At 49.1% G+C, this 16,031-nt stretch overlaps 1 protein-coding gene and 2 non-coding genes across 3 annotated transcripts in view; all 3 read right to left on the minus strand.

The window, feature by feature from the left end:
- Nucleotides 1-1,564: 1,564 nt before the first annotated feature.
- CIMIP5 (ciliary microtubule inner protein 5) overlaps nt 1,565-16,031 on the minus strand; it is a 44,318-nt gene continuing 29,851 nt past the window's right edge. Inside the window, exon 3 of the mRNA XM_086925192.1 lies at nt 1,565-1,986. Within this exon, the coding sequence (XP_086781318.1) occupies nt 1,795-1,986 (192 nt within the window). The 3' untranslated portion in view covers nt 1,565-1,794. The remainder of the gene's footprint in view (nt 1,987-16,031) is intronic.
- LOC147707169 (U6 spliceosomal RNA) lies at nt 3,491-3,597 on the minus strand. Its single transcript, XR_015296892.1, has one exon. It is a non-coding gene; the product is annotated as a U6 spliceosomal RNA (small nuclear RNA).
- Nucleotides 3,923-4,026, minus strand: LOC147707170 (U6 spliceosomal RNA). The gene has a single exon (XR_015296942.1). It is a non-coding gene; the product is annotated as a U6 spliceosomal RNA (small nuclear RNA).

A 16,031-nucleotide genomic window follows, 5' to 3' on the forward strand; every position in this document is an offset into this window, starting at 1 on the left:
GGCCAAGGTAGCAGCTATAGCTTTACAGTCCCACACTTCTCTGAAAGTAATCCCAAAGGCTTCAGCAAGGTCCATTCACAATGTGCAAGTGCTGCCAAGAGATTACTTTTAGGCGTCCCCAAAAATACTCCAGTACTTTTAGATGAAAGGTCATCTCATCAGTTAAAAGGTATGGCCGGCTGGACTAGGACTACAGGTCTAGCTGGGTTTTGTATTGTATACTTTAGGCCGTTAGGAACCACAGCATCATTGTATACCAATAATGGCAGCTCTAGAATAAACCATTATTGATCAAATAATACATTGGTATCCATTACATAAAATCAGAATTTGATATAAAATGTCAGACAGCATTTAGTCTATCCACTTTCGGACCTTCTCGGAACATCTCAGATGATGCTGCGTCTTTGCTCTACGCTCAAATTTGGTACAATTCTCACTGTTTGCAATTTCTTTATTCATTTATTTCAAACTGGACACGGGTCCAAATTTACTAAGAGCTCGCTTTGCCGTTGCAGCGCACAAGGTGACACAAGCCCTTAAATCAGAATTACTGTGCCACACAGAGCCACCTTGCACGGCTCTACATGGCATGGTTAAACTGGAGTAACACAAGGCAGCGACTTGCGCTAACTAGCATTACTCTGTGCTGGGAAGGCATTCTATGGGTGTTATCAGCGATCCACTCAAAGTTCTTAGCACATTCCCAGATTTACAAACACTAGTAATCCTGGGAATAAAATGCTACGCCTTCCCAGCTGAAGTGTAACAAGGAGAAATATGTTTCTTTTTCCTCTTTCTACGTGCGCTGCAATGTGCAGCACACATAGAAAGACAAAATAACCTCAGAGGATTGCTGTTGAACAGGAAGGTGCCCCTTCCTGAACAAAAACAATCCTGGCTGCAATGGCATCACCCTTGCATCACGACGCAAGGGTGCATGCGATGGTGTTACGCAGCACTCAGTGCGCCAGCACAGGGAGAGAGGAGGAATGCAACATACCGTAGTGGATATGGCACAATCCTGCTCTCTCCCTGTCACTCAACGCAGCAAGTCGTCTTGCTGCATTGCGTTGCGTGACTTGTTAGTAAATCTGCCCCTTAGTCACATGTACATGCAAACGGTCTACATGAAAAGATATTTTCTGTAGTTTCTCTTGCGGTCATGCCCTGTGTTGTCATGTGATGCAGTTCAAGCTGTTACCATCAGCTGATATATGATGGTTTAGTGCCGCACGTGACCTTCAGGAATGGCATTGTACTTCTTCACCCTCTGGTGCTCCACTGCTGTTAATACATTATTTATACACAATGGTTGAAAGGCTGGAAATGCTGGCTCATTGCACATGGACAAATGCCTATTTGGGATGACAGAATGCTCTCTTGCCATCAAGAACAGAACAAATACCATCACTTTTTGGTAAAAGTTGTGCTCGATTCATAGCACAACAAGATGATAAAATGCACCTGCTGCCCTGTCCTAATTACAACGCAGGGCCAATGGACAGACGTGGCATAATGACACAGATCAGGTGAGACAAAATGAATAATGTGATGAAGAATATCGGTTTGATAAGCATTTAATATTACCTTATATAACTCATCACCTAAAAGTACAGTCTGCACCTGCAGCACCTCAGTGTGTGCTGTGGTCATATGTCCCACCGGAAGTGAGCTGTCCTCGTGTACAAGGCAAAGAGGCGGGTTCATTTGACACGTGAATCAATGACAAAGTCTTGCATGTACCGGAAACATTGGAAGTCTAACCCCGCCTCTCTCATCAGCAGTTTATTCCTAGCAGGGCACGAGTTCGGTTCCCAGTTTCTTCTTTTGGTTTCCACTGAGGAGAATGTACTCCATGTTCATGAGCGCTTTACCAATGTCGGTATCCATTCTGCTGCCAATCATTTGGTTTGTCGTGTTGGGAACTTTGTCAGAAAACACTGGTATATACTCAGGTAGCTGCTCTTGTTCCTTTTCATTGCCCTGCAAGAAACACATGAAAAAATATCAAAGTTATTAGTTTTTCTAATAGATATAAGTTTAGTTCAAAAGAGAACATTTTGCATCTTTAATGCAATCTACAGAAAATATTCTTTAGTGGTGTTTTCCTTTAGGTGAAAGCAGTGGCAATGCCCCGGTTACTTACCGGTAATCTTCATTACTCCGAGTATAGTCTTCCTCGCCACATGATTTACATAGTGAGCATAAGCTCCACGACAGAACCCTCCAAAGCAAAAAAAGCCTCCCACCCCTCCCAACATGGCCGACCAGTCCCACCTGACCTCTATAAGAGGCGGGCCGGCCCAACCAACAGCCTGATCTACCAAGCAAACAATGAAGCCGATAGCCAGACAGGGAGGGGGGGAGGGAACTCATGTGGCGAGGAAGACTATACTCGGAGTAATGAAGATTACCGGTAAGTAACCGGGGCATTACCTCCTCGTTAGTCTTCCTCGCCACATGATTTACATAGTGAGCAAATACCCAAGCCAACAAGGCTTCATTGACCACCATAAGAACAACACCACACGGTGATGCAGAGAAACCAACCCAAGGTTGAAGTAGAATAAATGAAAAGAAAACAGGGATCACAGGAAACCTGAAATCAAGACACAAAGGAAAAGTAGGCCAACCAGGAGTCGCAGCTCCTGCACTTAGAACGGCCCCAGCGAAGACCCCCCCGGGACTGATAGTGACCCATGTACAAGGTGGGGGACGACCACGTCGATGCCTGACACAACTCCACAGAGGAGACACCCATGAATGGGGCCCAGGGCACAGAGCCACACCCCGTGGACCGACCCTGGACCCCCGCCGGATCCACCGAACCCAGCGGAGCGTAGGAAAGGATGATAGCCTGTGTAAGCCAGCGAACCAAGGCGGAAAGAGAGGGCCAGTGGCCCGAACGAACCGGACCCAAAAGACACAACAGGCCATCCCACCGGGAAAGGGAAGACGTGCGGTCAAGAGAAACCAAAACCGCACACCGGACAACCAGCACGGACCAGAGAGGAACCATGTCGGCCGGGAAAGGCGGTAAAGACGCCACCCGAGCCCGGGACACAAGGGAAGGAACCCCGGGAAGGAAACGGGGGACAAGCCGGAGGAACAACCTGTCCGGCAAAACCCGCAAGAAGGGAGGGGAGCGGAGGCACGACCCCCGCACGCCCATCCGCCCAGCAGACACCACCGCCACCAGGAATAAAACCACCTAAAAGGTGAGGAACCGCAAAGCCACCGAGGCCAGGGGCACCATGGGCGGACCCTGAAGAGCTCGTAGAACGAGAGAGAGAACCCACGGGGGAGACAGGCAGAGCGTCCGAGGGCGACGGAGAAAACAAACTCCGGAGCCAAGCGAGCCACCAGGGAAACCAGCCCGTCGAACACCGGACTGTGGAAGGCCCGCAAGGCAGCCCATCAGGCCCACCGGGAAGATGAGGCCACGCCCAAGGACAATCCCTCAGCCAGGAATCCAAGACCCGCAAGGGGAAATATGGAACGCCTCACGAATTTGCGTGTCATCCGTGCGCAGGGGCCATGCTAATCTTCTCTGTATCGTTCCAATTATAGGATATGTGCTGCCGAAGCTAGCACTCCACGGAGGCGCGGACAGCACCAAGCCAACCGCACCAAAGCCAGAGGGAAGCCCCTCGCCAGGCACCGTAAGAGAAAGTGGAAGACCAGTGGCAGCCCAGCAGCCAAACCACCGCCCCAGCAGATCAACCCCGAGCAAGCAGCGACAACCGCACAAGAATCAGGCCTGCAGATGGAGGCAGGCCAGCAGAAAAGGACGGCACAACCCCGACTCCGGGTGCGGGGGACCCAACCCTGGAACGAGAAGAACCCTGTTCGGCCAGTAGGCTCGAACCGCCAGCTCGCAAAGGGAGCGGGTACCAGGGGCGGCGGCCCCGCCGGGAACCACAAACTGGAACGCCCCCCGAAGTTGCGAGTCAATGCGCAGGGGCCAAGCCACTCAGCTCTGTATCGTTCCAACAGAAGTCCATGCGCTGCCGAAGCGAGCGCCCAGGAGCACCCCGGCCCTGCCCACGAGAATCCCGTAGAGGAACCGTGAGATCAGAGGGCACGGGTGAAACGTGAACAGCAGACCGAAAGGTCAAGCGACCGACCGGGAACCACAAGGACCCGGGAGGAGAGAGTGGAATCTGGGCAGGAGGGCCGAGTCCCCCACTGCGAACAGGGCCACCGGAGGCAGACCGAGTCGAGGCCCCAGGCGCCGCAACACCACCGGGGTCCGGGCGAGACCAGGCAACGAAGGCTAGATCCGACCCAGTCGAACCGCCCCCACCCAGTCGGACCCCGGGGGAAAGACAGCCCGAAGGGACATGACCGGTGACACCTACACCCTCAGGTCGACCGACCCGACCAAGACCTGGGGACCCTGAAGCACCGGTGCAAAAGATGGCAGGCCAGGAGGACCGCCAGCCACCTCCGAAGCACGAGGAGCCGTGCGACAGCAGGAGATCCCAACGACCCCCAAACGCCCCCTACCCCCCTGGACAAACCAGAGGGAAGTACCGGGACCAGGCATACGACCCCCGAAGGCGTACAAGCCCGAGACGGGATCCGAAGGGACCACCGCACCTAGAGCATGGGGCCGACGGAGGAGAGACACCGCCTGACGTGAAGCCCATGAAAAAAAAACGAGGCCGAGAGGAATCACCCGTCCCGACAGGGAGCAACAAGACCCACACCCGGCGAAGAACATCCACCAGGCGGGCCAGGAGCACAGCTCCCACCCCCGGGCCGGAAGGCAAGGCCAACGGAAGTACCCGCAACTGAGAGAGGGAACCCCCACTCGCCGGCCGGCCCCACAGGCCGACCCCAGGTGTCCGAAAAAACCAACAGGCGAGACCAAGGAAGGAGCCGGCCCCCCTCAACCCGTCGAGAAGGCAAACGCCCCGGGGACAGTTATATTCCAAATTTAGTATCTGTGCTGCCGAAGCGAGCACCCGCGTCCCAAGACGGGACGCAACGGAGGCCACAGCCCCCCCCCCCCCCAGGGAACCCCCAGTAGAGAGAGGGCCGAAAGCCAGGACCTAGGGGTGAAAAAAAGAAGGGAGCGGCAGTACCTGCACCAGACCGGGGAGAGCCGAAACTCGGGCCCGGATCCACAGGCGGACGGGGAGTCCGAAGGACGGCCGCGTCCGGGGGAGCGGGCTCCAAATGAAAAGACCGGAGACAGCCCGAGTAGGACATTTGCCGAAAACGCCGTCACCGCCGACAAGGACGCAGCCAGACCAGACGGCCGAGCCAGCCTTGCGGCCATCTGAGTGGCAAAGGTGACAAAGCCCACCTCCCCAACGCCCATCACAACGGACGCAGGCAGAGGCAGGGAGTCCGGAGACATGCGCAGAGAACGCACCCCGAGAAACCCCGGGAATCACCCCCGCCGCCGGCAGAGGGAATTTCACGCCATAACGCGGGACGAATCACGCACTTGCGTGACCCCCCTGTGTAGGAGCCATGCCGAACTGCACAGAAGCGCAACACGCCGCAAACCCAGCACACAACACCCCCGCAAGGGCCTAAGGCGCTCGCACGAAAGCTGTTGTGGACCCCCTCCTGGTTAACTACCTGAGGCGTCCATCCCCGGACACCCCCAAGGTGGAGGCCAGGCCCCTGAAGCATGGAGGGGGCCGATGAGGAGAAAAAGCAAGCTATTGCCCAGAGCCGCAGAACGTGACTCCAGGAGTGGAATAGGCACCGAGGCGAGAAATACCAGGACCGGGGACGCAACCGCCCCCCAAGACCCGCCGAGGCGGGGAACCGACTACTGGGCCCGGGGCCGCCCGGGTTTGCTGCACCAACCATCGGGCCACACTCCCACTGGTCGAGAGGCAGACGAGGCGAGGAGGGGCTCAAGGGCCCCCGCCGCGCAAGGCCAGAAGGGCTAGCGTCGCCAAACAGGGAGACCCCGTAGACGGAGACAGAAGGGATCCTTCTCCCCCCCAAGGAGACCAGAAGGCACAGCCACCCAGCCACTCAAACTCACTCGAGTCCGGAGCAACCTGACGGCCCAGGGCGAGCCAGGGCGTCAGAATGGGAAAACAAACACAAGGGATCCGACCCCACGTCGTACCGCGCACCCAGAGGTCGCGCCAGTGTAGCACAGAGAATCTTGTCATGACACAATAGCATATGGCAAACATCCACCTCCAACAACACGAACACTACACTCTGTGTTGCTTGACACAGCCAGACAATACTGGGCCGGACACAAAAAACATTAGCGAAACTGCCATTACAACGCGCCAGTGTTGCACCCCAAGAAATGAAAAAATGCCCTCACCGAGGAATGAACCCCGGACCCTCCGAGAAGGAGACAGACGCGCCGTGCATGCTGCGTCCAAATCTGCCGGAGAATGCCGCGGAAGACCGATGAAAGACCTCATCGGACGCACCTGGTGGCAACTAAAACCCCGCCCCCGAGGGGCGGGGGGCGTCCTGAGCCAACACCAGCTCGGCAAACCGCCGCGGCCCGTAGGGCCAAATGTTACGAAGGGAGGCGGTGGCGCCCTGCGCCGCGACCACGAGAAGCATGAGGAGAGCATCCGGACCCGGACAGCGGAGCCCCCGAGGACCCGCCGACAGGCAAGGTAGGACCGTCCCTATGTTGTGAGACGGAAGGAACCTCTCAACAGTGCCGATACCCGGGATCGAAACCGGGACGTTTAGATTACATAGTCAAACGCCCTAACACATAGCCATGAACCCCTGTGAGGGTCACCGCCTCGAGGCCGGGTATCACACGCTGTGTGCCCTTCAAGCAAGATTCGAACCTACGCGGGCCAACTGATTTCACCCGCCTTGCCGAAGCGCTGCTGCCCCAGGCAAGGCCAGCACGTCGCGCTCTACAACAGAGCTATTACAACGAAAGCCCAGAGCCGGCAAAAGCAGCCAGCGCATGGAAAGAAGGCAGAGCGCATCTTCAGTTGCACAAAACACAGCAGGGAGGGGCGGAAACCGTCATGACTAGCCAGCCCTCCATTTGTAGACCTTCAAATGCAACTGCATTACCCTACAGAGTCTCACATCATCTACATACCGCAGTAAGAATACATGACGAGATTTACAAACTGCAGGCAGACAGGGGAGCAGCTCGAGCCCAGGGGTACAAGATACACATTCACACGATGGGCGTCTGCTGCGATGGACCCAAAAGCCCACATCGTGGCCAGGGCCCATCAGTAACGACCTGGGGATACAAGGGAATGACCAAACACCCCACATCCCCGGCCGCCCCCCCCCCCCCCCCCCCCCTGTACACCCCTGGCACGCTAGAGCAGCACCTAACCGGCCCCATAGGACCGGGGGAAGGAAGAGGGGGGGGATTTTTAGGCATAAGGCACCAGAGACCGCTAGAGCAGGTCCTCAACCCTAAAACCCAAGGGCCAGCTCACGCCAGCCCATCTTACCTGAACAGCGCCTCTGGAGAGAATCGCGCAGAACAAAAAAAACAGGCTGTTGGTTGGGCCGGCCCGCCTCTTATAGAGGTCAGGTGGGACTGGTCGGCCATGTTGGGAGGGGTGGGAGGCTTTTTTTGCTTTGGAGGGTTCTGTCGTGGAGCTTATGCTCACTATGTAAATCATGTGGCGAGGAAGACTAACGAGGAGGTAATGTTATTTCAATACTCTAGGCTCATGATAAGTCTTTCCTTTGTTTTTACTCCATATCAACAATGCAAATTCCAGCACTTCATGGTTACCAGTGAATTAATCAATCAACTAACAATAGTGGAACTATCTCCTTTATCCGCAAGCTCTGACTGATTATGTGATCGTTTCTATCGTTCAAGCAAAATTATAGGTAGTTATAATAATGCAAAATCCAAAATTCTAGGGGCCTCATTTATGAAAAGTGACGCATCGCTGCGTGAAAACAGCGATGCGTCACTTTTCACTGCGCACTCCTTGCGACACCAATGATGCGTCATATTTAATGTATGACGCATCATGTCGCAAGGACTTACAGATGCGTCAGTATTTCTGACGCATCTGTAAGCGCAAAAGTGACGCATTGCTGGAGTGTGTCACAAAAGTAACGCAACTCCAGCAATGCATCCTTTCACATGGGGAAAGCCCCATGTGAAAGGGCTTGCGTCAGTCTTACGCCTGCTGTGAGGCAGGCGCAAGATTTTGACGCAACAGCATCCTAAAAGTGACGCAGTGAAATCTCATAGATTTCACTGCGTCACTATTATGAGGCTTTTTGCGGGGGAACGCCCCCTCTGCATGCATTATACCTAACGCAGGTATAATGTGGCGCAGGGGTTTAAAAAGTGACGCATCTACCTAGATGCATCACTTTTTAAATATGGCGCAACAAGGCGCATTTTGTACGCCGCTGGTGCGTCACAAAAAGTGACGCACCGGTGACGCAAAACTGACGTAAGGCCTCATAAATAAGGGCCTTGCATTGCAGACTGATGCCCTCTTTAAATTCGATCCTGAAAAGAGGGTTGCACGCTACCTGTGATTACAAATAACGTGAAATTACCACTTGTTTCCTAACACAACTTTTATTAGGTCAAATGAGAAAACCCAGGGGCAGATTTACAAGAAACTGATGCATCTGTACAGATGTCATTTTCCCTGCACCTCCATTCGAAACCCTTGCACCACCATGGATGTGACGTATTTTCAATACAGCGCACCGTGCCGGAAGGATTGACAGATGCGTCAGAAATTCTGACGCATCTGTTGGTGCAAAAGTCACGCATTGCTGGAGTTGTGTCGCAAGCAGGACGCAACTCCAGCAATGCACGACTAGGCCTATTCCCAATACACTGCATCACTCCTTGCGCCTGCTCCAAGCAGGCATAGGGTATTGAGGTAGTGGCGTACTGGAAGTGGCAAAGTGAAATCTTGTAGATTTCACCGCATCACTTCTACGAGGCTTTCATGCGTGGGAACGTCCACCCTACATACATTAAAGTTGACACAGGAATAATGTGGCGGTGGGTTTTACAAGGTGACGCATCTCACTAGATGAGCTGCAGAGGCCTGAATGGGAAGATGATACTACCCCTGGTAAATACCACTTCCTCTAATATCAGTATTTACCAGGTGCAGTCTTATGACCCAAAGTACAGGGCACTAGTAATGAGTGCCTCGCTTTTTAAGGGGTTTCAGGGGGTTGGGGTAAGTATTGGGAAGGACACTCTACAATTTCCTGTAAATGGCCACACAATAATCTATGCTTATTTAGCATTTATAGAATGCAAGAAGTATTTCTGTACACATACTTTCTAGATAAGGAGAATGTAAAAAGATTTCTTTACACATTTTGTCTAGATAAGAATAATAGATTCTTTATTAATGCTAGTGTTATGGTTTAGAAGCACATTAATGCTACCTGATAGTTCTGAATCTGTGACTTGTTTTTGGTAATTTTTAAATTGGGGGCCATTGCACAGTGGGAATAATAAAGAAAATGATAAACAAAACAAGGTTGCCTTGACAACAATGCTGTCAGTGGCCACAGGGAACCATGGGGCATATTACCAAGGCGGCGATATGAAATTATCGCCGCTTTTGCGGCCGTTTTCGGGCTAAAAGTGGCGATAATTTCATTGCCTTATCAGTTAAGACATGCTATTGCGTGTTTTGCTGATTTAGCGCCCCTTTCAACAACGTCCAGTTTTGCATCTCTAATGAGATGCAAAGTGGGCGTTCTATGCCAAAATAACTGGAGAAATGTCGCTAACTGACATTTCTCCATTTATCAAGCTACACACTAACAAGCAGAGCGTTAAGAAAAGTAGCGCTAACCACAGTTAATGCTACTTTCCTAACGCCTGCTTGTGACCGGACTTAGCCATGTAATCCAAAGGGAGGTGGATTACATTGCTAAGATCACCCTGCCCTATCAGCAAGGTTTTGCTGGTAGCAGTGTGATTATCACTGGATTTCCAGCGATAATCACACTGTTTTCCAGCTAACGCATGGATTTCTATCGCTTGGGAGATAAGCATTGCTGATAGCACACTATCTCCGCTTTAGAATCCAGCGTTATCCTGCGATAATTATCCTTGCGCTAAAAGCGCTGAGCGATTATTATCGCAGGGCCTTGCTAATATTTCCCCATGTTTTGTGCAATACCATGAACACCTCCAGCAACGGGAGATTATTTTACGCAAAATAAATATCCACTGGCGCGTCAAACATGCATTCGATTACTACCTGAACTCAGACCAGTTTAAAACCCAGTTACAAAATGGCTGCTCTTTCCTGCCATGAATGGAATCTAATGAGTAAGAAATTGTGGGTTCAATCTGTCCTTCCCAAAGAGAACTAGAGGTTGTTATGAGACGCCAAGCTTATGATGGCCAGTAACTGGGATGAGAAGTTGATGATGGCAGTGTCAGGGCACATGGTCTGGCAGCTTCCTCGTTGTACACAGCATTATCCTCATTCTCTTCCAAGACATTGGTGTCCAACGGGTAGCTTTTAAGTGAACTGAACTGTTCTTATAGTCAAGAGCACAGTTCACTCATACTTTGAATATTGTCACACAGTATGTGCCTCTGCCCTTTAATCATTCACATTTACTTTGTTCCATTGACCAAGGTAATTCAGAGTGTCTGCAAACTATTTTATAATTATGACACCACCTTTATTACCAGTACAGACCTTCCAACAAACCTTCTAGATCATTATTCACTGAAAGCTTGCATCAGATTTATAACCGGATGAGAATGCACAATCTGAGGATAACCTAACCAAAGGCAGAGGATTGGCTAATTAGCACCTCTGCTAAGGCTTGGCTTGACACATCTGAAGGTGCTTTTTCAAGCTAAACATTGCATAGAAACTCTGCCTGCTGTAGTTAATATTTTTGCTTTAATTTATGGTAGCTGAAACAGGTCTTCCCAGTGCTGTCATTTCTCCACAATGACAATGAAATAATAGACTTAGGGGCATATTTACAAGGAGCTAGTGCCGCTGCAGTGTAATTGTTTTTTGACGCAGCAGCAGCAGCGCATCAGTGTTCCACACTGCTCAATATTTATAAGCTTATCCATAGTTAATTCTGTCTTTTCTTTTGTTGTGTTATGTCTCTGCAAATCTTCCAATAGCGCCATGAAGCCTACGGGCGTACGTGCGCTCAATACATTTTATTTAACATAACATTTACAAACTGATGCATTGGGCCCAATGCATCAGTTTGGATAGGCCTGCGCCACATAATACCTGTGCCAGGTATAATGTATGCAGGGTAGGCGCTCCCACTTTACAAACCACGTAGAACTGATGCAGTGAAATGCAAAACTTTTCACTGTGTCACTGCGTCAAAATCCCTACGCCTTCTCAAATCAGGAATAAGAATTGACGAGGGGCTTTTAACATGGGACGCACCTCTGTTATCTGACGCATTGCTGCAATTGCATCAGTCTTACAACAAATTTCAGCAATGCGCCACTTCGGTGCTAAAAAATTAGTCAGAATTTCTGACGGATCCATTAAATCCTTGCACCATGGAGCACTGTATCTTTAATACAGCACATTGGTGATGTTGTTAGGGCCTTTGCGGCAGTTGCAAGAAATCTGATGCATCGATGCCGCAGTGGCATTTCTTGTAAATATGCCCCTTGGTTTCACGCTTGAATTCTGTAAATGGGGCATATCCTGACCTTCCAAACGGCTGCATCATGACATTCACAAGCTTAAAATTGTGGGAAAACTCCTAGTTGGACTAGTGTGTTACAATATTGCAATCCCGACTCTTAGAACATTGCAAGGCTGCCTTTTGTGAATGAGGCAGAACTCCAGGTGCTCTATTTTAAATCAGGACAACTACTTGATGTGTCCAGATGATATACATGAGATGATTCAGCGCTACTCTGCTCTATGCTCATCAGAATTCTTCACAGCCTGTAACTTGTGTTCCTTAAAACCAAAAGGAGCATGATGTACAACTGTGCCTTTTCAGCCTATGCAGTTACATAACAACTGGGCCCTTATGCTGAAAGACATCGAGGACTGCCTGATGTTACAGAAAAGCTTAACTATCCTTATTCCATAGTCATCTGCAACTTGTTTATTGTATTGTCTTTACAGGAAGGTCATACCAAGGTACTACAGAAGTGATGAAAGTGCATATTTAAAAGAATGGAATAACATAATGTATAACGATGAAGTAAGATTAGAAATTGGAAAATAAGGATTCTCTAAAAAATACACTGGGGTTCAGCAGCACTATGTAATCTAAGGTAAAACTGGAGACCTACCATGGTTCTTTTCTCTATAGCTACTGGCTGCCTAGAGATGTACAGCCCCATATTTTTCAGACTCAAGTTTCTAGGGACACCCTCCGTCCTGATATTTCAGCCAAAAGTACTTTGCATACAATGATTTTTAGGCTCAAATTAACAATGCTAAAATTGAAGTAAGGAGATAAAGAATGTTACATGCTCTGAACTAAAAATCCAGGACAGTGACAATGTGTCTCAATTCACACGGGGGCTGAATGTGAGTATAGTAAATATTCACTCAGGAGAACAATGTCATAGATTGTGTAAATATTTGTACAATGTAGTTGGATTAAGTATCTTTGTCTTGTAAATTGAGATTACGCAGGGGCATATCAACAAGAGACATAACGCCGCTTTTCCAGCACATAGCGCTAGAAAAGCGGCAATTATTTTAACTCATTCTTACCAAAGCGCTGCTAACATGCATTAGCGCATGTTAGCAGTCGTTGCATTACCGCCTCAGCCCTCATCGCTAATGAGATGCGAAGTAGGCGTTGCTTCCCAGAAACAACAGGGGAAAACTTGCTAACCAGACATTGCAGTATTTGCAAGCTGGCCCCTGACAAGCGAAGCAATAATAAAAGCCATGTTAACCGTGGTTATCGCTGGTATCAAACGTCTGCTTTATTTCCGACTTAGCTATCTGTTTAATGGGAGTTGGATCGCAAGGTTAAGTCCACATCTCCCTATTATCTACATTTTCATTAGCGCAGTTCCCTTATCATAGGATTTTGCTCGCTAATGCTCATTCTCACGTCCATCACTGGATTTCACATCGCCTGTTAGCAAAGCGTTGCAAATACACCACTAATACGGCAATGTGATACGGCGATAGACGGCGATAATGACAAGCGCGCTAAACGCATTTAGCGATAATTATCGCGTGTTGTTGTTGATATGCCCCTAATATTGGTTTTTATTTGCTATAATACGGACTAAAAGGAGAGCACTGAAAAAAACACTCTTGGCCTGCCTTTCTAACCAACACTACTTTTCATTAAGGAACTCGCAATATTCAAGCTGTAATTAGAACATGGACATAAAGGTCCTAGCATACAAACTGTGGTTGACTAAAAGCTCAGACAAGCTGAAAGAGTTCCACAACATGGGGCTACTGTGAACTGAACTGCATTGACCATAATCGATTTTGCACCGGGTTTTGCAGCAGGCAGGCAGATGTGGCTGTTACACAGTGTAAAGAATAGTAGGAGTGTCTGATTTTTGGTCTTGACAGAGAGGCCCTATTGGTGGCCCACTGTGGAGCACCCACCAGACTGTGCAGATGCTACAGTACCGAAGTGTCTCGAAAAGTGGAGCATGATCTTGAGGAGACCGTAGACAAGACTTCCATGTTGAACTGAACCCCACTTACTTTGACCCTTCTACTCCTCACTTTGACCCTTCTACTCCCCCCTTACAATAGAGCACTTGTGGCTGTTCGCTTCTGAAGGCAGTCCGGAGCCGCAGTGGAGTACAAGCCAGTGTGCAAGCCTGGTGGGCTTTGGCTTTCTCCCTGATCTCTTGGTCTTGTGATGGAAGAGCTTGCTCAGACTTGAGTTTCCAGAAACACTGGACTCACAGAATCAGGGGTTATAAAATACAAACTGATCTAACAGTTTTTCAAACATGTACTTTCTAATGTGAGTGGGATGGTATTGGGTATTGGTGGTAGTGAGATCGAAAGGTGAGGTTGGATTGACTATAACAGGGCATAGGGAAAACGGCACGCTGGTCTAAGGGGACTACCTCTTGTTCTCCTCCTCCTAGCCATACCCTGCCTTGTTCAATACTTCTTTATGGCTCTACAGCTTCAAGCAGAGTCCTGGTATATAGAAGAGGGATCAAGAAGATCCTGTGGAGACCCAGTTGAAAAATCACAGAAAGACAAAAGGTGGAGGCTACACAATGTTCCCTGTTAATCTCTTATATAATCATTTATTTGGGACTCCACTGTAGTGTTTGTGTCTCCTGGTTATCAACCATTCACCGACTTAGCCCAAGTAGTGTCCACTTGCTTTTTTGTTCCCACGGTTGACTTACTAATGAGTTTTATATTCTATTACACAAACTGGCCCTCATTACGATGTTGGGTGGCACGTCCACCCGACACTGCATCAGTCATGGGACCGACTAACACTGGGTCTGCAGTCCCGACCGCCTCATTAGGATGCAACCAAACACTGTGCAGTCGAATCCTACATTTTACTATGGCAGCATGCATTCTGGTCGTAATGCATGCTCCCATAGTAAAATGGGAGGTGCAGTTCATCCCTGCACCCCGTGGCAGGCACCTTGCAGGGATCATGTTGCCCCCTTGGACTCCAACTGGAGAACATGCACCCTAGAGGTGAGACACTTTCCGACATGGTTTCCATGTCGGACAGACCGGCATGGAAGCCATGTCGGAAACCGCCATCGTAACCTCAAGGGCGGAAAGACCCGCCTTTGAGATTACTTGCCATATTCCTACTGGCGGACGGTCTCTACGTGCCCGTTGGAAGCCAGCCGGAATGACCAGTCAGATTCCTTTATGACCGCCTCCATCAAAATGAGGGGGGTGGAAAGTAATCCAACCAGCCCATTACGATACAGCTCGGAAGGCACCAGCCATCTGTCGGAGCCTTCCGAGCCGCATGGTAATTGGGCCCATTGTGCTTTATGATCACTTCTGGGTTTTTTATTTTACGAAATATTGTTGGCTATAAAGTTTGTGCACATCTATGATTACACCATTATGTTGACTTTATACTATTTCCATCTTGTGTATGCAGTGCAGAACAAAAATGGCTTGATACACTTTCTCTGTGAATATTGAAGAGAATGGAAGACAGTAAAGAACATTGACACAACACATTCAAAGAATATTCTTTCAGAGGGATAAAATCATCTATAAACCAACTTTACGCTTCATAATCTTTTCCCCCTAGGTTTGCCTCCCCAACGCATAGGGAGGCATATCATTATACAATGCCATTTTTATCATCCACCCTTTGAGCAGGGCCAATGACACCATACTTAATCCTATTTACATCTGGGTTTGTACCTATATGTAATCGTTCATTAATTTGACATCTTCCTGTAAAGGCACAAAGCTGTGCAATGCAAGTATCATCCTTGAGCTAATTTCTTTAAGGTTCATAGCCTTGTGCTCAAGGGGTTTACTCCAAATTGCCTCTGTTTTATAATACCACAAAGAAATTCTCTAGCATTGACCAAGAGTCCGTACATTACATGCTCTTCTTAGAAGCTTCCCTCACTTCCATAGTCTGGGGAGAGCTGCTGCATCATAATGCATGGATCAAAGTCCCAACTACTACTAGGTGGTGTTGCATCTGAGTCTCTGGAGAAGGGTAATGACTGCTTGGAAGTGGGGATGGGGGAGCGTTGACAATCTGCCACTTAGTGTGGAGTCAGAGAAGCCATAAGGTATTGAAATGGTACAATAATGTGTCTAAAATGAAAAGGAAGGCTGGCTGACTTCAGACTATATGAGATTCCATACAGCTTTTGAGTTCATATAGTAGAACAAAACAGAACATCTTGGGCCACTACTAATTTAAAATTTATTTATTTTGAAGTTGTATATTGTACTTTGTGTTACTTCAAAGATTCTTCTGTACATTTCGAATAAAAGTCCAGAAAGGTGGAACTGCTGGAGTTTATTCGTCTAAAGGACATGACCTATATCAAATATTTCTAACTGGCTAACCTCAGTTCTGTTGTCTACTCAAGTCAAACCCTATTCTGAATAGCT

Source organism: Lissotriton vulgaris, chromosome 6, assembly GCF_964263255.1.
Source record: "Lissotriton vulgaris chromosome 6, aLisVul1.2, whole genome shotgun sequence".
Taxonomy (NCBI): Eukaryota; Metazoa; Chordata; class Amphibia; order Caudata; family Salamandridae; genus Lissotriton; species Lissotriton vulgaris.